At 40.4% G+C, this 25,343-nt stretch overlaps 1 protein-coding gene across 6 annotated transcripts in view; it reads left to right on the plus strand.

Annotated features, from left to right (window-relative positions):
* The first annotated feature begins 6,341 nt into the window (after positions 1–6,341).
* Positions 6,342–25,343, plus strand: part of RPGR (retinitis pigmentosa GTPase regulator) — a 66,991-nt gene continuing 47,989 nt past the window's right edge. For 5 of the 6 annotated variants that reach the window (XM_023731926.1, XM_023731925.1, XM_023731928.1 and 2 more), the window contains exons 1-7: positions 6,342–6,500; positions 9,900–10,025; positions 10,974–11,066; positions 13,124–13,186; positions 15,970–16,128; positions 19,132–19,281; positions 24,163–24,321. In XM_023731926.1, coding sequence (XP_023587694.1) covers positions 6,473–6,500; positions 9,900–10,025; positions 10,974–11,066; positions 13,124–13,186; positions 15,970–16,128; positions 19,132–19,281; positions 24,163–24,321 — 778 coding nt within the window. In that variant the 5' untranslated portion in view covers positions 6,342–6,472. The remainder of the gene's footprint in view (positions 6,501–9,899; positions 10,026–10,973; positions 11,067–13,123; positions 13,187–15,969; positions 16,129–19,131; positions 19,282–24,162; positions 24,322–25,343) is intronic. The other variant, XM_023731930.1, reaches the window with a different exon arrangement.

Genomic DNA, 25,343 nt, shown 5'->3' on the forward strand with positions numbered 1-25,343 from the left:
TAAACTACTTCTTATGCCTTTCCACCAGCTAAGCTCTTGCTATACAAAATGTGACTCATGGACCAGCAGCATCAACATCACCTGGGAACTTGTTAGAAATGCAGATTCTCAGGCCCCACCCAAGTCCTACTTAATCAGAATCTGGATTTTAATAAAATCACTAGATGATTTGTATGCACGTGAAGCTTTTAAAATACTGGATTAAAGTATGAAGAAAGGAAGAAAAGTGCAAAATATTAGTTCTGGGTGATGGCAGAATTGTCCCCACCTGCCTGCTGCTTCTTCCCTGGCTTTGGACTTGGGCATCCTCAGTTCATGTATTCTGGAGCTGCACTAAAAAACTTTGGAAATCCAAATGACCATTAGAATCTGCTTAGTAAAGGTGGATGTCTATGACATTTCATAGTGGAGTTTTCATATTGGAGACACACCTGTTTATCCAGTTCCAAACAGAGAAATAAACAGCGGTGGCAGCTGATAGGAATGCAACTCAAAATGAAAGCCTTGGAAGTTTTGCTGAATGCTGTCAAGAAAGGAACTAACTCAGCCAGACAACGTAATCCATCAAATGTCTTCCTTGTTCATACATGCCTCTATATTTGCATGATACAAAATGTTCCAGAAATGAATAACAACTGGAATTAATAGAGGAAATTGCCAAGAGCTGTACATTTTGTCAGTGGTGTGATGACTTTTGTATTTAAACAGGACTTCCTTAGAAATGTATGGGTCTGTGGCCGTGTGTGAAAGGGCACCAAAAGAGCACACAACATCAGCTGAGAGCCGTAAAATTAATACCTTATAGCTCCCTGCCTTCTCTAACTCGAGGGAGGTGACTCCAAAGACTGCGCCCATCTGTCTACAGGGATTGTTGCAGAGGTATTTACCAATACCTGAATGTCCACATGCTCTCCCACATGTCCCAGACCACCTGCAGGATGCAGGGTCACATAAAACTGCATCTGGCCAATAGGCTGTGAGTAGCAGAAATGTGGGTCACCTCTGACCTGCTTTCTCTTTCCTGCCCCGCTACAGCAACCAATGAGGACGTGAGTCACATATGGTGCATCTACAAGTAGCTGAGCCTTGGCCCCTGAGTGGCCAGACGGAGCAGATTCCCCCACTATTCCTCACTGGACATGTAGCTGTAGCATGTGTGTTAAGCCATTGAGATTTGGGTCGTGTTTGCAGTGGTACAAATGGTTTGCATTCAGCTACTGATCAAAAGGTTCGTGGTTTGAACCTACCCAGCGGCACCACAGAAGAAAGGCCTGGTGATCTGCTTCTGTAAAGATTATAGCCAAGTTGTATTCTGTTATGTATGGGGTCACCATGAGTTTGAATCGACTTGATGGCAACAGGTTTGGGTTTTTTGTTTGTTTTTTGCATTGCAGCATAGCCTGGGTTATGCTGATGAATACAGTGACCATAGCTGATTTTGCCTCTTTACTAATAGCTAACACTATCAAGTACTACTCTATGCCAGGCACTGAGCTATAAGTTCCATATCCATTACCTAATATCTTACAACAACCTTCTGAGATCCCAAGAGAAAATGGAGGACGTTCTTCCTTTCCTCCTATTATGTTAGAAATATTGTCTTTCCTTCTAGCTGAAGCCAATCCCTCCACATGTAGTCTGGATGCCATCTTCTCTAGCCTCTTTCCTTACATTATTGATTATTCCCTCACTCTCCTGAATCTCCATTCTCTCCCTTTCTATTCAGTCTTTCCCCTCAGCATGTTCAAGTCTCTCCAAGCTTAATAAAATGCTTTATCCAACTCACTTCCCCCTTCAACTAGTGTCTCCCCTCCCCTCCTATCCCAAGCTCTCTAAAGCGCTCATTTTCACTTCTTTGCCCAGCTTCTCCTGCACTCCAACTACTCCAATATTGTTTCTTCCTTCATCACTGTACCAACACAGCTCTTTTTAACACCATTAAGGAGCCCTGGTGGTACAATGGTTAAGCACTTGGCTGCTAACCAAAAGGTTGGCGGTTCGAACCCACCTAGCCTCTTCGAGGGAGACAAGACCTAGTGATCTATTCCCATAAAGATTACAGTCTAGAAAACTCTATGGGGCAGTTCTACTCTGTCACATGAGTTGGAATCGACTTGACAGCACATAACAATGATCTACACATTGCTAAATTTAGTGGACAGTTAATCTTACTTAAGTTTTCATCTTAATTTCTCAGCATTATATGGTGTAATTGAAGATACCCTCCTTGTCAAAACACTATTCCATTGGCTTCTCTGACATGGCATTCTATTGTTTTTCCACCTCCCTCTCTGGTCATTCTGTCTCCTTTTCAGCTTCATGATCCTTTGCTGAGCCATTAAATATTGACATTCTTCAAGACTCATCCTAGCCTCTCTTTTCTCATTCTGTAGTCACTGTCCAGGCCTTCCCCTGTTCCCATGGCTGCTATTGCCACATATACCCAGACATCCCACAAATAATGTGCCTCCATCTGGGGCTTCTGCCCACCAATTGCCTGCTCAGTTCAGCACCTCCACTCTGATGTCTCAGTATGCTCAAGGGTGAGCTCCACATGTTCTCTCTGCCCCACCTACCTAACTCTAAACCTGCCTGCTCCTTCCTCAGTGCTCCCCATCTCAGTAAATGGCACTGCCCTCCCTCTGTTTGCTTATGTTGGAAACCTGGGAGTAGGGCTGGATCAGTACCTTCAGGGGTGCTCAGCACCAAAACATAGTGTATTTTGAAGTAAAAATAAATGAAAGCATATCATAATGAAAGAAAATCCTTAAAAATTCTGATTTTTCAGGGGACCTCATACCATCAAGAAAGCAGTGCCGGGAGCAGAGCGCGTCCTTTGGACCCGGGTCCCTGCGCAGACAAGCTCCTAGTTCGGGGGAACACGGAAGAGAAGAAGGCCAACGGAGAGAAAAAGCCTTCCCCTGGAGCTGACGCTCTGAATTTGGACTTTCAGCCTACTTTGACTGTGAGGAAATAAACTTCTCTTCGTTAAAACCATCCACTTGTGGTATTTCTGTTATAGCAGCACTAGATGACTAAGACAGAATTTGGTACCGAGACAGTGGGGTGCTGCTCTAACAGATACCTAAAATGTGGAAGCAGTTTTAAAATTTTGAATGTATAAACGTGCGGCAGTGACAGAGGACCAGCAGCAGCAGAGAACCAACAGCAGCAGAACCAGGAGACCAGTGCAAGACAGCACTGGAACCAACCCAGGAGTGCCTATGCGCAGGAGGCTTCCTGGCGGAGGCGGGTGCCTCTGGGTACTTGTTGGTAGAGCTAGGCTTGCCGACCCGTGGAGCAAGAGAGCCGAGTGCCTGTGTGCACGAGGCTTTCTGGAGGAGTGGGGTGCCTCTGGGCACTTATCGGTGGAGCTACAGAGCTTTGGAACACTTGCCCCAGCAGGGCAGATGAGGGCGTGAGGCCTGAGGGCCAAGAGGCCACAGGAAGCAGAAGCTGAAGAGACTAGGGTCACAAGAAGCTGAGCTGCCTCAGTCTCAAAAGGTGGACCTCAGGGGTTTCAAAGGGTGGAGCCATGGCTTCTGGTGCTTCTAAGGGTGGAGTTGCCACTCAGATGGACTGGAGAATGGAGCGCCTAAAGCCAATGGAGCAGAGTTGCTATCCCAGTGGGCCTGGAATTCAGAGCTGAAGCCCAGGGCCGAGGGGCCTCCACTCAGAATCTGGAGAATGTGGCCAATACCTAGAGTCTGGAGGGCAGGGCTATTGTGTAAATTGTCTCAGAGAACAGAGGATTATTTTCAAAGCCTTGAGGGCTAATGTAATGCGTTCTGCTGACTTGCTTGGTGCCTGTTATCACTTCTTTTCCTCTAGTTTCTCCCATTTGTAATGGAAATGTCTAACTTGTACCTGTTCTGCCATTGTACCTTTGGAAGCAAATAACTTGTATTCTAGATTTCACAGATGAAGAGGAATTTTTGGATTTTGGACTTGGAGTTAAGACTTTTGCTATGATATGATGGGGTGAATATGTTTTCCATGTTGCAAGGATGTGATTTTTTGGGGGCCAAAGGGTGGAATGTCATGGTTTGAATTATGTCCCCCAAAAAATGTGTGTATCAATTTTCCTGGGCCATGATTCCCAAAATTGTGTGGTTGGCCCCCATTTTGTGATTGTAATTTTATGTTAAAGAGGATTAGGGTGGGATTGTAACACCACCTTTACCCGGGTCACATCCCTGATCCAATGTAAAGGCAGTTTCCCTGGGGTGTGGCCTGTACCACCTTTTATCTCTCAAGAGTCAAAAGGAAAGGGAAGCAAGCAGAGAATTGGGGACCTCATACCATCAAGAAAGCAGTGCCGGGAGCATGGTGCATCCTTTGGACAGGGGTCCCTGCACGGAGAAGCTCATAGTCTGGGGGAACACTGATGAGAAGGCCAACAGAGAGAGAAAGACTTCCCCTGGAGCTGATGCCCTGAATTTGGACTTCTAGCCTACTTTGACTGTGAGGAAATAAACTTCTCTTCGTTAAAACAAAAAAAAAAAAAAATCTGATTTTTCTCATGGTAACTATTATGATGCCATTTAAAAGAATATCAAATGTTTTCCAAAAATATATTTAGGGTACCTTCTTTGCTGTTGAAGGAGCCCTGGTGGCACAGTGGTTAAGCGCTCAGCTGCTAACCAAGAGGTCAGCGGTGTGGTTGGAACTCACCAGCCACTTTTGGAAGAAAGACCTGGCAATCTGCTCCTCTAAAGATTAGAAGCTAGGAAACCCTATGGCGCAGTTTTACTGTTTCCTGTAGGGTCGCTATGAGTGCAAATGGACTCCACAGCACTGAGTTTGGTTTTTTGGTTTCTTTGCTGTTGTGCAGTGAGCACTGCCTAGAAGTCAACAATCAGACATCACTTCCTGTGGATATGACTTCCTAAAGTGTTTTGAAATCTGCCTGCTTCTCTCCAGTGCCAATGCTACCACCCTAGTACAAGCTAGCGTCTCCACTTGTCTGAATTCCTGCAATAGCCTCTGAAGCCCCCCAACCTGCTCCAGTTTTTTCTCCAGAGAGCAGCCAGGTGAAATGATTTCAGGAACACATATAACTGATCCCGTCACTCCCCTGCTTAAAACTCCTCAATGGTTTCCCATTATCCTTTGGATAAAATCTCAGATCCTTAACCAGTCCCAAGAGCCTGCCCCTTCGCCATGAGCCAGCCTCACCTCTTTGAGTTCCTGAAAAGAACCAAGCTCTTATAAGCCTTTGCACACCATTACTCTCTGCTCAGCTCTTTCACCCCTCCCAGCTTCTAATTCTTTACTTCTTAGATTTAATGCCCTTTCTTCAGATAAGCCTTTCTTAACCTCCAACACCAGGTCAGTTAAAAACAAAAACGAAAAAATACCCTAACTCCTTGCGGTCGAGTGGAACTGCCGCGTAAGTTTCCAAGGAGTGGCTGTTGGATTTGAACTACGACCTTTTGGTTAGCACCCTGAGCTCTTAACCACTGCACCACCAGGGCTCCACTGGGTCAGTACTCCTTGTTAAATATTTTAGTAACGTCACTATTCTTTGTAAGTAAGTGATTATTTGTGTATTATGTAGTTCAATCCCCCCTCCCCATTTTGATGTAAACTCCCTGAGAAAGGTTCTAACATGCTTTAGTACACAAGGAATTCATGGATTCCTGAATCCGGCTTTGATTCTAGGGCCCATGCCCACAACTACTACATGTACATAATGTTACTCATCATGGAAGATGGTGTTTTGGCTCTTTATTTTATGATGGCCAAGTGCTGATGCAGGCTGGACTGGCTAAGCTGGACTCCAGCTTTCCCATTGTATAATCTTGGGCCAGCTCCACATCTTTATATGGGGTAACATTAACCACCTTACAGGGGTATAATATGATCCATTCAGTCAGTAAATATGTACTGAGCATCTAGTATATGCCCAGCTTTAGTCTGTATGCTAGAAATACAAATGCAATTTAGGATTTAGTGTTTAGCAGAGTGCCGAGCTCAGTAATGTTATAGTCACTATTACCAGATTATCATAATTGTGTGCCAACGTATGTGTCACAAAGCTCAAGCAAGAGCGTATATTTGTGACGTTTGCCACTATTCGGGCGGGGTCCCTATTAGACCTAGGTGTACAGCATAAGCGTGAGCATTCAAGAGGATCACTGCGCGGCGTGGCCACCCCCACCCCTCCGAGCCGCCAGAGGGCGCGAGGCCGCTACCGTCCTGCCCGCTGCGTGTGCGCCTGCGCCTGCGCCGCAACGGCATCCTGGCCCCATTCCGCCCCGCCTCGCGCCCCAAGGCTCCGCCTCCGTTGCCCCTAGCGGCTGTTTGTTGACTTCCGGGAACGCGCTCGTTGCTGATGCCAGGAGTGTCGCTATGGGGGTCCTCGGGGATTCCGCCGACCGCGACGGGGCTGAGCTGCTACTTTAGGTGCAACCGAGTCGCCCCCGCCGCCCTCTCGGCCCAGGCGCCGGCTCCCTGTACCGTCCCGGGCATGGCGGAGCCCCACGAGTTGGTGCCCGGTGAGTCTTGCCCGCGGCGGTGGCGGCGGGCGGGGAGGGAGGGTCCGCGGGCGGGCAGGCGGCCAGGCCCCGCCTCTGGACAGGCCCCGTCGAGGGACCGGCCTGAGCCGAGGCGGCCCAGCAAGGCCTGAGCCCTGGCCGCGCCCCCGGAAATTACTGAGAGGAGAAACGAGGAGGAGAGGGGGCAACAGGGGTGGGAGTTCCTGCTTTTCTTCTTCAAAAACAAGTTTTCAATGAGTTTGTAGCTCTGCTGCTAACCAAAAGGTCGGCCGTTCATATCCACCAGCCGCTCCATGGAAAGAAACCCTATGGGGCAGTTCTGCTCACTTCTATAGGGTCGCTGTGAGTCGGAATCGACTCCACGGCAGTGGGTTTGGTTTATAAACTCAAAGTACATACTTCAGAATTGTGCTCGTTGAGGTTCCCAGGTCCTAGTTGTGTACTGAATGCGTTAAAAACTGAGTGACCAGGGAGTATGAGACAAAACAGGGTGCAGGGGAATGTCTTGGAGAAAGGGGGAGAAGACGGATTCTTTAGCGAAGGTGATCTTTTATATGAGCTCCACAGTTAGAAATACAGTTTACATTGTGACTTTTAAAAAAAAAAAAGTTTCCATCGAGTCGATTCTGACTCAGAGCGACCCTATAGGGCAGAGTAGAACTGCCCCATAGGGTTTCCAAGGAGTAGCTGGTGCGTTTGAGCCGCCCACCTTCTGGTTAGCAGCTGAGCACTTAATCACTGCGCCACCAGGGCTTCACATTGTGACTAGGTATCGCATAAATAGATGTAACAGAAGTAGACGTTTCACGAAGGGGTACTTACTCTAACCACTTGGGATGCCCTCAAGTGTTTTCTATAATTCATTCCTTTAAAAATTCTGATTGTGACCCACTAAGTTGATTTACTGACCCACTAATGGGTTACAACCAACAGTTTGAAGAAACACTAGGTTATAATAGAATCATGGCTTTAATTCAAATATGTATTGCTTTTTCTGCCGTGCTCTTGGCTCTAACATGATTAGATTCCTACCCTCCTGGAGGTCACAGTTTAATGAGAGATAGAAGAAAGTAAAAATGACAGTACAGTTTGACAGTAGATACTAGGGGGCCAGAACAGGGCCACCAAGCCCTGGCTTGAGGTAGGGGTATCAGGGAAGGCTTCCTAGGGAGACAAAGCAAGACCAAACAGTTAAAATGATTCAGTCTGGGGAAACCCAGAGCATTCTAGAACTTGGCTTCCCAACTCTCAATTATCGGTTTAAACTATGATGCCTCACAAAGGTTCTGAAAAGGTTTTCAATAGTGGCTAGTCTCATGCACATTGATATTTATCATTAATACTTATATTTGCTATGTTTTCCTTTCTGGTCCCATTAGTTTCTTTATGCATGATCATCCTCCTTGGGATTTCCTCAAAAGCTGGATCTGGACCCTTATTTAGGGGCTGTGTGTATTGGTGTAAATGGTTAACATGCTTGGCTGCTAACCTAAAGGTTGGAGGTTTGAGTCCACCCAGAGACACTTCAGAAGAAAGGCCTGGCAATCTACTTTTGGGAAAAAATTGGCCATCAAAACCCTATGGAGTACAGTTGTACTCTGACACACATGAGGTCACCATGAGTCAGAGTCGACTCCATGGCAACTGGTACTGATAGGAGCTAGTAGGGGTTTTTGGTTTTCTCTCAGTAATGGTATTGGACCAAAACAGTTTGTGAATACTACTCAAATCAAGTGGTATTTAATGGCTTAATTTAAGAATGTTAAATATCAACACACATACCCCCATCTCCTAGGCCCATGGCATATTATAATGGTGTTTTGTAGAACAGAATAAACCATCCTTTCCCATATAGTGCTTTTGGAGAGAGAAAAAGACATTTCCATAACTGTCGTACATCAGTTAGATAAAAATGGGAAGCTTCCCGGCTAGCTCTGTTGAGAGGATCCTTTCATTTTATACTGGATCCCTAAACATTCTGAATTCCCCTCAGTGGAAATATGAGGAAAAGCTGAAATGTTGCTCTGTTGAAGACTTGAATAATCCGCTGTCTTTAACATTAAAAGTGTTAAAAATTATATTTGACTACCTGCCCACCAGAATAATGACCCGTGTTTTGAATATATGTGTGTATGTGAGGGGGAACTTTTCTGCATGTAAAGTAGAACAGACCTAAAAATAGCGGATGTTTACTGAAGGACTAGTTTGTGCCAGGCAATATCGGTAGTGTAGAGAGTTTACACTCTTGATAACCTGAAAATATAGTTGAGAAAACAAAGTATTGATCAACACAAAGATTGTGAAACAGTTTGATTAGGAAGAGAGGTCACTAGGTAGTACATAATTAATTGTCATATAAATTCTATAGGTCATATAGTTCAGAGAAGCCAATGATCATTTCCAACTATTATGGTAGTAGAAGAGTTTCCAGAGAAGAATATAATCTAGCCTGTTGGGGATGCCAAGCACTACACTAGGTTCTTTACACATGTTATTTTATTTATTCCTCACAACAGCTCCATGAGATTGGTTACACATTGTACATTTATTCAGCCAACCTGTATTGGGTTTGTATGGTCAGGTACTGTTCTAGATTTAGGGTATATAAAAATGAATATTAGTACTGAGATCCTATCCCAATAAAGAGCATAGTCTATTGAAGAGGAAACTAAGGCTCAGTTAAGTGATCTGTCCAGGATCATATAGCTAATTATTAGCAGAGTCAGAATTTGAATACGTGGCTGCCTGTTTTGTTTTTCCAAGCTATCTTCCCATAGTGTGATTGAAAGAGATAGTGTTTGAATACTTTTTTCTCTGTTTTGCCTCTAATTTTATGGGCATTCATAAAATTACCAATAGCGAAAATAAGAGTTCACCATGTGTGGTGATGTTTTAACCTTTAAATGAGAACATTTGTGATTCTCTGGAAAAACTAGACCAAAGAAAATCCCAACTGAATTATATAGAGCCTGCCCATGGAGACCCTCATGATGCTGATGATGAAACTCAATACTGTCCCGTTTCTGTGTGTGGAGAAAAGCCCTCAGTCAGAGGGCAGAGCAGAGGTGCTAACCAGAGTGAGCAAACCACGAGTTATAACAGCTAGTTCCAGGGACCAGACGGTGCACCTGGTAATAGCAGGGGTTAGGAATAGGTCACTACCTTCCTTGTAATAGTGTATTTCTTACTTTACATTTGTAAATGAATAGTATGTATTCAATTTTGTAGATTTCATAGATCAAACTAGAATGAAGTCTGAAGACCGTAAGACTGAATGAAGACGGAAGGAGGGCTTAAACAGGGCTGGAGCAGACATGAAATTCATCTAGATAAATTACTGAAAAAAATATTTTAATAATAGGAATATAGTAAAAATTCTAAAATATCTTTTATTTTCAGATTCTGGTGCTGTGTTTACCTTTGGAAAAACCAAATTTGCTGAAAATGTTCCTAGCAAGTTCTGGTTTAAAAATGATATACCTGTATATCTTTCATGTGGAGATGAGCATACTGCTCTTATTACAGGTTAGTATTAAAATCTTAAATGAGGGTAATAATATTTAAAGAATTTGAAATATTATAGATGTGCTGTGTTTTTTTTTTTTTTATGGTAAAAATGTATATAACAAAACCATCTCAACAACTTCTGCATGTACAGTTCAGTGATATTGATCACATTCTTCAAGTTGTGTAACTATTCTTGCTATCCTTTTTTAAATCACTCCACCAGATGTGCTGTTTTAAGTGTTGAAAATATATAGAAAGTTTTTTTCAATGTTGCCAGAGAATTCTTCCCAAATTGATTCATCAAGAGAATATTTTAAATTCCAAGCTTCTTTAGTATATTTAAAATACAATTCTTTGTATGTATAAATTTCTTAAAATAAATCTGTTGTAATATATCTATATACACCTCACTTATCAACTATCTCATTGTCTGACATTTCATATTTATGACAATAATTTAAAAAAATCTACTATTGGGCTATTTTGCACATTAATGATGTACATCTGGCAGTAATGAACGCTGAGGTGTGAGGTGAGAGTAACACTGGCTGTGATGGTTAAGGTTATGTGTCAACCTGGCTGTGCTATGATTCTCTGTGGTTTGTCAGTTATATAATGATGTAATATGTCAGTTATATAATGATACAGTCATCCTCCATTTTGTGATCTGATGTGGTCATCCTCCATTTTCTCATCACACCAATTTTCACATAACGACCTGGTCTTTGGAACCCAACCACGTCAATAAGAGAGGAGTGGGTGTAATTGAAAAACTTATTGTTTAATTATAGAAACTCTTTAACACCTAATAGGATGTGGCTATATGTAGATGTGTAAAGTAACCTATTTCAGCATGAAAAAGCACTGATAATTCTAAGTATAGTTTTTTTTATTGCTTTGTGATGACTTCATCTCTTATTACTTTTTGAAAAATGCATAAATTTCTTTCTTTCTTCCTCCCATCAGGAAATAATAAACTTTACATGTTTGGCAGTAACAACTGGGGCCAGTTAGGATTAGGATCGAAATCAGCTGTCTACAAACCAACCTGTGTCAGAGGTTTGGGGTCGTCTTTATCTTTTTAAATACTTAGCAAGCTCTATAAACTACTTTTATATTGGTCATGTAGTTCTTTAATGTCATAAGTAATAAAGTCCTTAGTTCTTTATTTTATGGTATTTGTTTGAATATCATTAGTATTTAAATTTTTATGTGACATCCAGAACTACTTTTATTTGTTAGGGTCTATGAATCATATTGATTTTAAACCCAATGACCACAAAAGAATGAATGGTTCTACAATGTTGCACTTGAACATTCTTTTTGTTTTTTGCTTGTTTATGAAACTACTTAAATATTACTATTATTGTGTATAAAGACAAACTGGACTGAAGAAAATCTAAAGTGTCTTACATAGGTCCTCACAGTTACTCTCAAATTATAACTTGTAAAAATCTTGAGCTCTCTCTTATTTGTTAGAGTTGTGGACATCACACTTCCATGTAGTTGCTGGTTATATAAAACATACTTCACCCTGCTGTACGTAGCAAATAGGTTTACTGAACAAAACACAGAGGCCAAGGGTTGCTTAGTACTAGCATTCTTACAAGAACAACAGAGCAAAATATTTGGAATCGAGACTCTCCCAGAAAATACAGAATGTATAATAATAGCCTTTACAAAGGTTTCTTGCTTTTATTTTCAAAACCTCTGTTTGGGTACAACCTGTGAACATAAACTAAACTCGAAGGTTGTTAGAGATTCCTTGGGATGTGACAAAAGCAGTATTCTTTATCTTTCTGGCCAAAGTTTTTATTTTAGCTCAAAATTTCAATATAATTTACACTCCCATGCTATTTATTGATATTGTTAACCTTTAAAGTATTCTACGTGGTCAAAAAGTGTTTATTGAGCACAGTCTGCTAAACACTTAGTGTATCCACAGTGACTGTGGTCCTTACTCTCAAATATCTTACGTAATAGGTAAACTAACAGGATGTTAACATTGTCTAGACTGTAAGATCCTTGAGACCAGGGACCCTGTCTTTATCATTCTTGCAGCCCTTATGCTAAGCATTTAGGAGCTGCTCAATAAATATTTTTTGAATAAATAAATGAACAACTTTAACATAGATGTATGCCTATGAATATTGAACTTACAGTTCTTCATTGAGTGGGGGGAAGGTAAGCTTGAAAATGGTGATGGTAGGATAGGTAATGGATCAGGTTAGTGAGGAAACATTTTCTAGGAGGCAGCATAAGAGAGTGCACTAGGTCTCAGCACATATTAATTACCTATGGAATTAAAAAAAATATATATATATATATAGGTGCCTAGGCCCCATCTCGGCCCTACTGACTCAGATTCTCCAGGGGTGAGGCTCAGCTGGCTATATTTTTTCGAAGTTCCACTAGTTATTATAATGCAAAACCAGTTCTGAAAAACTCCAGCACAACTAGATGGTGCCTGGCTACCAACACCAACTGCTGTGACAGGGATCACAATAGAGGGTCCTAGACAGAGCTGGAGAAAAATGTAGAACAAAATTCAAACTCACAAATAGATACCAGACTTAACTGGTCTGGCAGGGACTGGAGAAAGCCTGAGAGTATGGCCCCCGGACACCCTTTTAGCTCAGTAATAAAGTCACTCCCGAGGTTTACCCTTCAGCCAATGATTAGACAGGCCCATAAAATGAACAATAATACATGTAGCTCAACCATGTATACAAGACTAAATGGGCACAGCAGCCCAGGGGCAAGGATGAGAAGGCAGGAGGGGACAGGAAAGTTGGATAAATGGAAATGAGGAACCCACAGTCAAGAAGGGGAGAATGTTGACAAGTTGCAGGGTTGGCAACCAATGTCACAAAACAATATGTATATTCATTGTTTAATGAGAAACTAATTTGTTCTGTAAACTTTCCTCTAAAGTGCAATTAAAAAAAAACAGCTAGTTCTGAAAATCTCTGCTTTAGTAGTTAAGAACATAGACTTTGGAGTCAGACAGACCTGAGTTTAAATCTCATTTTACCACTTAGTTACCATTTGACCTGGATTATTTATCATTTTCATAAGTAAAAAATATTTTAATTGTCATATTTTTGTATTTTTAGCTTTAAAACCTGAAAAAGTGACATTTGCTGCCTGTGGAAGGAACCACACCCTGGTTTCAACAGGTAGAGTATGCAATCTAGATGACTTCCTGCCTGATTTTGAGGACTGAGGTCTCATTCCAGTAACATCTGTGGCTTTGTAAAATTAATAGAAATGATACCTTGGCAACAGTAAGATTAGGATTTTTTTAAATTTTCTCCCATACAAAAATTTAAACATACACTGTTATGTGACTCTAATTGCTCTCCACATACTGTGACAGCACACTCCTCCTTTCCATCCCTGGTTCCCCATGTCCATTCAACCAGCTCCTGACCCTCTCTGCCTTCCCATCTCACCTCTGGACAGAAGCTGCCCATTTAGTCTCTTTTATCTACTTGAGCTAAGAGGCACACTCCTCACGAGTATCCCTTTATGTCCCACAGTCCAGTCCAATCCCTGTCTGAAGAGTTGGCCTTGGAAATTGTTTAAGTTCTGGGCTGATAGAGAATCCAGGGGCCGTGCTTTCTGGGGTTCCTCCAGTCTCAGTCAGACCATTAAGTGTGGTCTTCTTACTGGAATTTGAGTTCTGCAGCCCTCCTTTCTCCTGCTCCATCAGGACTCTGTTGTGTTCCTGGTTAGGGTGGTCCTTGGTGGTAGTCGGGCACCATCTAGTTCTTCTGGTCTCAGGCCAATGCAGTCTCTGGTTTATGTGGCCCTTTCTGTCTCTTGGGCTAATACTTTCCTTGTGTCTTCGGTGTTCTTCATTCTTCTTTACTCCAGGTGGTTGGGAGCAATTGATACATCTTAGATGGCCACTTGCAAGCTTTTAAGACCCCAGATGCCACTCACCAAAGTAGGATGCAAAACAATTTCTTAATAAGCTTTTGTATGCCAATTGACCTAGATGTCCCCTGAAAGCATGGTCCGCAGACCCCTACCGCCAAGATTAGGATTTTTTAAAATGTAAATCATTAATACTCTTGTTTACCTTTGAAAATGTGAGATAAATGTTAAATGGCTGAAGCAAAAGCTTTTTTTCTCACATTATGTCAAGGGACAGCATCTTCTTCCCTGTGCACACACCTTAGGGCTGGTTACTCCTCCTGCTCTTCCTAATTCCTTACCGAGGATGAGTGGAAGCCACCCAAAAGGCTATTGGTGTGAGTCAGTGCAATCCCAATCAAAATATAAACAAGCTTTTTTTCTGTATGTGTGTAAAAACTGACAGGGTGATTCTAAAATATGGAAAAGCAGAGGTCCTAGACTAGCCAAAACAATTTTGAAAAAGAACAAAATTGGAGGACTCACGGTACCTCATTTCAAGACTTACAAAGCTACAATAATCAAGACAGTGGGATACTAGAGAAAAGATTGACACACATTAATGAAACAGAATCCAGAAATAGACCCACAGGTGTACGCCCAACTGATTTTTGACAAAGGTGCCAAGGCAATTCAATGGAGAAAGGAAAGCATCTTCAACAAATGCTGCTAGAACAGTTAGACACCCAGGCCCTGCCCACTGGGGGTCCTACCTCCTTTCCCACACACAGCTTCTTCTGTGGGCAGGCTGTTCCCATTTCCTTGGTTTCTCCTCATCTCTCTGCCCTCACTCATATTTTTCCAATTCTGAAATGACTCTTCTCTTTCTCTTAGCCTATTCAATTTCTGCTTTTCTTTTGAGGTCTGTTGTAAGTCTTACTTCTTTGTAGAGCTCTTTGTGATATTCAGCTTTACACTCATCTAGTTCTCCTCTGAATTACTTCAACATATTACCAACTCTGGTTTGTTTTCATATATGTTAAATTATACAGGCCAATTCCATACAGCCTTGCATTATCCTCCATTTGTAAGCTAGTCCTGTTTCCTCAATTAGCTTTCATTCTTATCTGAAATAATATCTAACTTTAAAATTTTACTGATTCAGGCTGATTTTCCCCTCATTCCCCTGCAATTTCGTGAGGGTTTTCCTTCATGTGCATTTGTATGATAGATAGCTAATTTAATATATAGGTATTTTTTAAAAAGCCTCATTAATTTAGGGCTTACCGGAAATGTTTGCAGTCTAGGCATGATGTACTTCTTATTTAATTAAGAAAGTAACTACAGACATTTATATAGTGCTTACAGTGAGCCAAATGCTGTCCTAAGCATTTTATAAATGTTGATTAATTTAATCCTCATAACAACTCTATGAAGTAGAGTTAAAATTATTATCCCAGTTTTACAGATGAGGAAAATGAGACACAGAGAGGTTAAGTTTTGCCTAAGGTCACACGGCTGGTAAGTAGCAACCTGAAATTTGCACCCAGGCAATCTGGCTCTGGAGTCTTTCTTCCTAAATGCTGTGCTAAACTGCCTTGCTGTTTAGCTAAAAATTTAAAATAATCGCATGACGTAGAAGTTTCATGTTTCTGATTACATTCTTTGTGGATTTGCCTCGTTTTACTTATTTGTGCCTATTATATCTTTGCTTTAATTGACAGGGAAGTTAAAATTAATGAACCACATTTTGTTTAAAATAGTTTGATTTGGATTTTAAACGAATTTGAAAATTGCTTTCCTCCTTTTTGTTCTGAATTAACGAAGTTCTGCATTAGCAAGAAAGCACATTCCACACATTCTATGCATTTCAGTTGCTAGTTAAAATCTAGAATGATTTATAAAATCTCAAAAAAAGGTGTGGTCTTGCTTGTGTAGGGTTATTTTTGACAATGAAATGAAGTTGTTCAACAAAAAAATAAGATAATGACAGCTTTCAGCTTTCTTTACTATTAATAGGGTAAATACCTGTTATACATTGTCCTGTGTCATAAGGAGGGTGACTATAGTCTACTGATGTAGTTTTCTTTTCTGTGAGCAGAAGAAGGCAATGTATATGCAACTGGAGGAAACAATGAAGGACAGCTGGGACTTGGTGATACTGAAGAGAGAAACTCTTTTCATCTAATTAGCTTTTTTACATCCCAACATAAGATCAAACAGCTGTCTGCTGGTTCTAACACTTCAGCTGCATTAACTGGTAAGATTTTTTTTTTCCATTTCAAGGTGGGACACATGCCTTTCCTTTAGACCAGGGTATACAAACTCTTAGTGAACTGAAGACAACATTGCTGTTTAGTTTTCCTTCCTTGGCTATTTGTTTTCAGAAAAGATTAAAAGATACAATTTAAATCACGAGCTATAGTACAATTTTATGCTTAGAGTTAGATATAAACATACATTTAGAAGGTAATCGTTAAATAATTCTAAGCTATGCTGTCTGTCTACTCCTTTAAACCAAAACAACCAAACCTGTTCCTGTTGAGTCAATTCTGACTCATAGCGACCTCGTGTGTCACAAAGTAGAACTGCTCCGTAGGGTTTTCTTGGCTGTATTCTTTTTTTTTTTTAATTGTATTTTAGGTGAAGGTTTACAGAACAAATAGTTTCTCATTAAACAGTCAGTACACATATTGTTTTATGACATTGGATAAAAACCCCACAACATGTTAACAACCCCACGACACAACTCTCCCAGACCTTTTTTTTTGTGAAAATATACATAGTCAAAGATACACCATTTCAAAAATTTGTACATCCACAGTTCAGTGGCATCGATTACGTTCTTCCAGTTGTGCTGCTATTCTCACTTTAGATGAAGGTTTACAGAACAAAATAGTTTCTCATTAAACACTTAGTACACATGTTGCCCTATGACAATGGTTAACAACCCCACTGCATGTCAACACTGTCCTTACTCAACCTTGAGTTCCCTATCACCAGCTTTCCTGTCCCTTCTGCCTTCTACTCCTTGTCCCTGGACTGCTGTGCCTCATTAGTCCCATTTTGTTTTATGGGGCTGTCCAATCCCCGGCTGAACGGTGAACCTCGGAAGTGACTTCACCACTGAGCTAAAAGGGTGTCCTGGGGCCATACTCTCGGGGTTTCTCCAGTCAGGCCAGTAAATCTGGTCTTTTGTGTGTATGTTAGAATTTTGTCCTACATCCTTCTCCAGCTCTGTCCAGGACTGTCTGTTGTGATCCTGGTCAGAGCAGTCAGTGGTGGTAGCCAGGCACCATCTAGCTGTACTGGACTCAGTCTGGTGAAGGCCATGGTAGCTGTGGTCCATTAGTCCTTTGGACTGATCTTTTCCTTGTATCCTGTTCTCTTCATTCTTCCTTGCTCCCAAAGGAGTGAGACTAGTGTAGTATCTTAGATGGCTGCTCACAGGCTTTTAAACCAAGGTAGAATGTAGAACACTGTCTTAAACTGTGTTATGCCTATTGAGCTAGATGTTCCCCAAGACCATGCTCCCCACAGCCCTCTGCCCATAGGCTGTATTCTTAATGGAAGCTAATTGCCAGGCCTTTCATCCATGGTACCACTGAGTAGATTCAGATTGCCAACTTTTAGGTTAGGGGTTGAGCAGAAACCGTTTGTGCCACCTACAGACCTATCTTTAGATACTCTTGGATATAATCTTCATTGTATACTTTGAAAGTTATACTTGCAGCTTTAACTGAAAGTTGCTATCAGAAACATCCATAGAAATCCGTTTGGGTATATGCTGTAAAGGCCCTGGGTGGTGCAAGCAGTTAATGTGCTCGGCTGCTAACTGAAAGGTTGGAGGTCCGAATCCACCCAGAGGCACCACAGAAGAAAGGCCTGGTGACCTACTTCCCAAAAAATAAGCCATTGAAAACCCCCACACAGTTCTACTCTGGCACACACGGGGTCAGCATGAGTCAGAGTCAACCTGGTGGCAACTGATATGTTGTGAAAATACGGTTTGTAGAGGTCATTGCATCTATGCACTCCCTATCAAAAGTCTATGTGAGAAATGTCTTTAAAATTTGGGGCCAGGATAAACTTGGTCTCACTGAGGAAGCTGCTGATATGCTTCTTTGTTCCAGTCAGTGAGCTCTGTAGCTAACCATGTTGCTCTGGCTCTCAGAGAAATCAGAGTCCCAACTGAAGTGCCATCCTTTCAATTTTGTCAGCCCTAATAGTTACCAATTTGGCATTCTTCCCTTGGTTCTTATTTTCAATTTCCATTTCATTTGCCTTATTATTAAACTACTTCAAAGATTAAAATTAATTCAAAGATATAAGTAAATAAGGATTGATAATTCCTTCCTAAAATATTTTGCCTGATTTAACTTTTCTGACATCAAAGCTCTTAGCAGAAAGGACATAAGCTAATATCTCCACTCATTCTGAAGCTAGATTTTGTCTTTTGAAGTGTAAATCATAAAAACATTAGTAAAATCTATTTCCTGTGTTTTTACTTCCTTTAAAACATTGCTTCCACAGTGTTCTCAAGAGAAAGATTGTCCAGGTACTTTTGACCTGAGAATGGCCAGTGCTACTCACTCTATCTTTCAGTTTAGTTGCACGTACACTGTTCGAAAGGAGGAAATCATTTTCCATTTAGAGACATTATAATAAGAAAAGGTATTATAGGAAAGAACAGTCTGTTTTTACTATCAAGATAGAAATATGGACATGAATAAAGTGATTTAAAATCGGATTATGCTCTGTATTTTATTATGGAAGCATTTCATAGTAGAAATTAAACTCTTAAGTAGCTAGCTGCAATAAATGTGTTAGTAATACTTCTCTTTCAAAACAGAAGTTTTCTAAATTAAAAAACAAATGGTTTCTTGGGAATATAATAGCTTTATAGCCCTGGTTCATTGGTAGAATTCTTGCCTTCTGTGTGGGAGACCTGGGTTTGATTTCTGGCCGTTGCACCTCATTAGCAGCCACCACCTGTCAGTGGAGGTTGCTATGATGCTGAACAGGTTCCAGACTAAGATGGACTAGGAAGAAAAGCCTGACGATATATTTCTGAAAATCAGCCATTGAAAACCCTTTGGATCACAATCATCTGATCCACAACTGATCATGGGGATGGTGTAGGACTGGGCAGCGTTACTTTCTGTTGTGCATGGGGTCGCCATGAGTCCGGGGCCAAATCCACAGCAGCTAACAACAACAACAACATCACCCTGTTTTGTTCTATTTTCTGTTTTCTTTATAGAGGATGGAGAACTTTTTATGTGGGGTGACAATTCTGAAGGACAAATTGGTTTAAACAATATATCTAATGTGTGTGTCCCTCATCAAGTGACCATTGGGAAACCTATCTCCTGGATATCTTGTGGCTATTACCATTCAGCCTTTGTAACAAGTAAGACAAAAACATTTTGGATCCATTATGTTATCTCCCATTTCTAAGTTACTGCTAAATTAATAATAGAATAATGTAACTTAATATTCTGCAGTTCTATAGAAGTAACACCATAGTGGTTCATGTAATGAAATAATTTTAGTCTCTCTCAGGTCACAGGTTTCAGGTTTGTAATTTAAAATTCTCTCTAACATGTTAACTTTTTAAGTGGCTATGAGGTCTGTTAGAAAAACAAAATTGTTATGTTACAAATCCTTTCAAATTTTGGTTCTCAAACTTTTCAGACCCTTTTGGCACTAAAAAAAAAAAAAGACCTATGGACAACTTACCTCTGAACTCATTTGCCTGTATACTTTGATCAGTTATACTCTTGCCCTGATAATTTACTTTTATCGTTTCAAAAAGCAAGTCATAGACTTTCATTTTGGGGATGGAGATTGAGACTAGATGGGAAAGGAAGAGAGATCAGTGTTGGCTCTGACTTCCTGTGGTGGGACTTTTCTCAGCATTCCCAATTCCTCCCTTTCCGGGGCCCATGGGCAACCTTTTCTGCCTCACTTAAAATATTTGAAAGGTTGGGTTCTAACTATTATAGTCTACATCTACACTAGTAATAATAGGAGAAATATGATCACTGGTTTTCTTCTTATTTATGATTTATCTGATAGTAAAAACACCTACAGGATCCTCTTAGATATCTCTCTAAATTTTTGGTTTATACATTTACTCTTTATTCTATGTACCATGGATTCAGGTTTAGAAAGTCCCAGTTGACTCAGTGCCCCCCAAATTTACCAATGAATTGGCGGCAACATGACACCAAGAGAGGACAAACCCTGACAGTATTCCTGGTGTCTTGAACAAATTGATAATCAGTAAGTATTATTGAACAAGGGAGTGAATGAATGAATGATTGATTGCATTCCTTGGGGGCATTAATGCCACCTACCAACTTATTGCCAACTTTAGGGCTCCTGGAGTTGGTGCAGTGCATGCTTTCTTTGTTCGTGAAACAAAAAAACACACAAATGGAAAAATCAACAAAAAAAGTCCAAGCAGCAGCATTGTCTTATATTTAGGTTTTAAGAAAACTGCCAGAATCAATTTTATTAATAAACTCTACTTTAGCCAGTGGGGGAACAAGTGGCATTGTTCGTCTTAACCAACAGGCATTGCATTGAGATTTTTTGTTTGTTTTTTTAAGCAACTTTATTGAGATATAATTCACATACCATACAATTCACCCATTTAAACTGTGCGATTGAATGTTTTTTTTTAATATATATTCACAGATTTGTGCATGCATTGGGCTTTTATACCTTAAGAAATTAGAAAGTTTTCTGTGAGTTCATTTATATCAACTGATAGAATTTATGAACTGTCAGTAATTTTCTCACTAGCCATTATTTAATGACTTTAATTATTTAAAGCAACTTTACAATATTGAAAATAACTTAGGCATAAGGGGTTTTACTAATTATGTATTTCATGATAGATACAATTGTTATAGAGAAAAGGACTATTGTTATCTTTTTCTCTTTGTATGTTGAGTTTGGATACTTAAATAGTTTAATTCTTAATAAAACTGCAGAACATTTTACTGAGAAAAATGGATTCTCTTCATAAAGGGGCAATTCCTATTTCTGATTTCATAGTTCCTTTCTGAGGGAGGTGTGTTCCACCACTGCAGACCTGCCTGTATGATACTTAAGAGTAATGAACTTTGGAATCTGTGCTCCTATGGCTCCAGGGCTCCTTGGGCTAGGAAAGCGTACACTAGAAGCTGGAAGCAGCCCTGGGACTCGTGTCAGCAAACCCTCTGATTATGATCTCTGAACTGGGCTTCAGGAAAGGCTAGACATTAAGTAGCTTCTGTTGCTGCCAGTTGATAGCCCATCATATTCCGAAGGAATTTGAAGTGGTATATTGAATATGTCTACAGGAGGAAAAATGAAAACCTATTCTGCCCCTTAATTAGACTAATCTATCTCTAAACTCACAGTAACCTATTAGACTTTTATTTTATAGCACTAGTTAATGCCCTCAAATGTTGTGTTCCCTCCATGCCTACAGCCTGTTTTTAAGTCTGGACTCAGGATGTCTTTTAGAGCAATAGGCCAATTAGTTAGTTTTGCTGTAAATGGTTAATGGGAACATTTCCTACGTATCATACTGTCTCTAAGATGAGAAGGGAAAACAAACCGAATATTTTTAAGTAGCACTGCTCTGAGGGCTTTTGAAAAGAGAGGGAGAATGCCAGCCTTTTGGAAGTAGAGTAGCAGGTCTCGAGCTACCAGTGAATAGATTGTCCCAAACACTCAGACCCCCCAGTGTATTTTGGCTTCCAGGATTTATATAGAATCAGAAATCCTTCATTAGTTGGAAATTATAAATGTCATTTTTTTTTTCAAAATTATTTGATCATTTTCAGAAAGAAAGGAGAAAAGGTATCCTTAAAGTATGAAAAGAATTCTATAAAAATATTAGAGCAGGCAGAAAAGTTATGTCATATATAGCCAGTAAGTTTATTGCCTTAAATTTTAAACGTTGGTTTAGGCCTCACGCTCTGCCTTGCTAACTCCACTTACAGGTATGTGTTTTCCATACTCACCACACTTGCTGGGCAGTATCTAGCCTTTATGTTTCTCCAGTTGATCTCATAAGTAGTCCAGTTCAGAGTTGAATACTCTATCCTTAAGCATAGCAGTACTACAACTTTTTATATAATACATAAATTCATAAAATGCATGTATTTTGAAAACTCAAAAGAATGATAGACAAATAATTATTAAACATTGGTAATGCAGTTTTGTGGGGTCTCTGGGTGGCGCAGTAGGAGCCCTGGTGGCACAATGGTTAGGCACTTGCCTGCTAACCAAAAGTTGGGCGGTTGAATCCATCAGCAGCTCTGCGGGAGAAAAGACCTGACAACCTGCTCCCATAAAGATTACAGCCTAGAAAACCCTATGGGGTAGTTCTAGTCTGTCATATAGGGTTGCTGTGAATTGGAATCGACTCGACAACACACAAAAACTACTGGGTGGTGCAAACAGGTAAGTGCTCAACTACTAGCCAAAAGGTTGGCTGTTTGAGCCCACCTAGAGGCACCTTAGAAGAAAGGCCTAGTGACCTGCTTCCAAAAGGTCACAGTCTTGAAAACCCTATGGAGCACAGTTCTACTCTGCACACATGGGGTCACCATGAGTTGGAATCGACTTGACAGCAATTAACAACAATGCAACTTATTCTTAAGACCTCTTAGAGATTTTTTAACCCACTTGTTGAGTGCTGTTGAATCAATTTCAACTCATAGATACCCTCTGTGACAGAGTAGAACTGCCTTATAGGGTTTTCTAGGCTGTAATCTTTATGGAAGCAGATCTCCAGGTCTTTCTCCCACAGAGTCGCGGAGTGAGTTCAAACCGCCAACCTTTCAGTTAGCAGCTGAGCTCTTAACAGTTGTGCCACTAGGGCTCCTTTTTAACTCACTAATGTGTTTTAAAGCAGTATCAGCAAGTGTTCATGTTCTAAATTTTATCAAATATTTAGTTTTCAAATATTAGAAATAAAATATATGGAGTTTTCAGATATTGTCCCTGATTTCTACTGTCTTTTCATCTGAGGTGTTAATGGTTGGGTCTGAGCATTTCAATCAATAAGAGCACATTAGGTGATGTACAGTAGGGGATATAAGTAAATAAAATGGGATTGTGGGAACTGGTGTGGTTTGTGTAGAACAGTCTTCAAATACTTGAGAGTCAAAACCTGGAAGTGTCACAATCCAAGGGACAGTGGATATCAGAACCAAGTAGGTAACTTGGAGGATCCAAATTTTATAAAAATTAATAGACTCAAGTGAAGGAAAAATAAATTAGATGAAATGAACTATTTCTTTATTCATAATTTTTATTTTTGTATATAAGTAAGATTTGTAATTAAATGGAATATTTTATATGGATTAAAAGACTTACCCTCCCCTTTTAAAGAAGGGCCTCCTTATAGTTACAAAAATATCTTTTCTGACCCTTTATAGGTAAACATTTTGCTTTAAAAAAGTTGACTGTGGGAAATTATTCAGCAGTGTATCATGTACAAGTCATTTAAAAGGATGTTTCTTACAATACCAAGATGATTAAGACATAGGCCGTACCGTCTAGGAGTTTGCAGTCTACTAACTGCAGGATGTATAACATTTGATAGTCTACAGAGCATTTTCAAGTACAAGTACATTTCAGTTAATCTCACAACTCTGTGAAAGAGGTAGTATTACCCCTGATTCCAGTTGTGGAGACATATTTAGAACATGGCTTTGTCCAAGGTAATGCTGTAACTGAGTTGCTGAACCAGAGTTTGAATCCAGGTCTTCTAGCTCTAAAGGCCTGAACAACTTCTGCTGGCTCACAGTTTCTCCACATGCATATGAGGAGGAATATGATGTGGTACAAGCTAATAATGACTAAGCACTATGTGTTTGGCACCGGACTAAGTGCTTTCCAATGTATTCATTCATTTATTCCTATGAAACAATAGCCCTGTTACACAGGGATTTTATTCTCATTCTACAGGCACAGTGATTGAGTAGCTTGCTCAATAAGTAGATGACTTTATATAAACATCTCTACGATTTGTGGAAGAGCTAAAATGATTTTCTAGTTGTTCATTAGTAATTATGATGGTGAATTTAAGATTGTTAGTATAGAATGATTAAGGAGGAAAGATCTAGTTTTATTTCCTTACCACACAGTGTGAATATCTCATGAAAGACCAAATTTATTAAGTGGTCATCTAAATTTTTTGTTGAACGTGAGAACGTGTACCCAAAAGACCAGTATTTTGTTCATATTTATTTCATCATTGATCACTATTCTTTTCCTTCCATAGCGGAGGGTGAACTGTACACATTTGGAGAACCTGAGTGTGGGAAGTTAGGTCTTCCCAGTGAGCAGCTGATCAGTCACAGAAAACCCCAGCTGGTATCTGGAATTTCCGAGAAAGTGATCCAAGTAGCTTGTGGTGGAGGGCACACTGTGGTTCTCACAGGTATGTGTGGAGCCTGCTGCCTGGTCCTTGCTTTCTTTGGTGGCTAAGGAAATGGCACTCCTTCTCTGGGTTGGCTTTTCACCTCTTTCCGTTAAGGCCCCATCTTTATTCCTATAAAACCAAAAACCAAACCCGTTGCTGTCAAGTCAGTTCCGACTCATAGCGACCCTATAGGACAGAGTAGAACTGCCCCATAGGGTTCCCAAGGCCGTAAATCTTTATGGAAGCAGACTGTCACATCTTTCTCCTGCAGAGCGGCTGGTGTGTTTGAACCACCGACCTTTCGGTTAGTAGCCAAGTGCTTTAACCACTGTGCCACCAGGGCTCCTGATACTTTATTCCTACAGTAATATATATTTATGGCCTATGGAAAAAACTTTAGGTAGAAAAAAATGAATTGTTGAATTGTTTCGCTAACATAATTGACACTTTCATGACGATAACATCTTTGATAGCAGCAAACAACAGTTTTTTGCTCATTCTCAAGGATACATTATTTTCTCATTTATAGAAAAAACGATTGCCGTCAGGTCGATTTCAACTCATAGCAACCCTATAGGACAGTGTAGAACTGCCCCTATAGGGTTTCCAAGGAGCACCTGATGGATTTGAACTGCTGACCTTTGGGTTAGCAGCCAAGCTCTTTACCACTATGCCACCAGGGCTCATGCTGTATAAAAAAACCCATTGCTGTTAAGTCAGTTCTGACTCATAGCGACCCTGTATGTATAGGTAGTCTGTATTTATCTAAAATTAACATTATTTTTCCTGAAATGCCTTCTTTGGAGCTCCCTGTTTATGCTGTTTTCTACATGTACTTGATAATTATATTCTTCTGATATTCACAACGTGTAACTTGGAAATTTCATTCCAATTTTTTTTTACATTTTATTGTACTTCAGGTGAAGGCTTACAGAAGAAATAGTTTCTCATGAAACAGTAGTACACGTTGTTTTATGACACTGGGTAACAACCCCACAACATATCAACCCTCTAAATTCTCAACCTTTTTTTTTTTTTTT

The sequence above is a fragment of the Trichechus manatus genome, unplaced genomic scaffold, assembly GCF_000243295.1.
Source record: "Trichechus manatus latirostris isolate Lorelei unplaced genomic scaffold, TriManLat1.0 scaffold00046, whole genome shotgun sequence".
In the NCBI taxonomy this organism is placed as follows: Eukaryota; Metazoa; Chordata; class Mammalia; order Sirenia; family Trichechidae; genus Trichechus; species Trichechus manatus.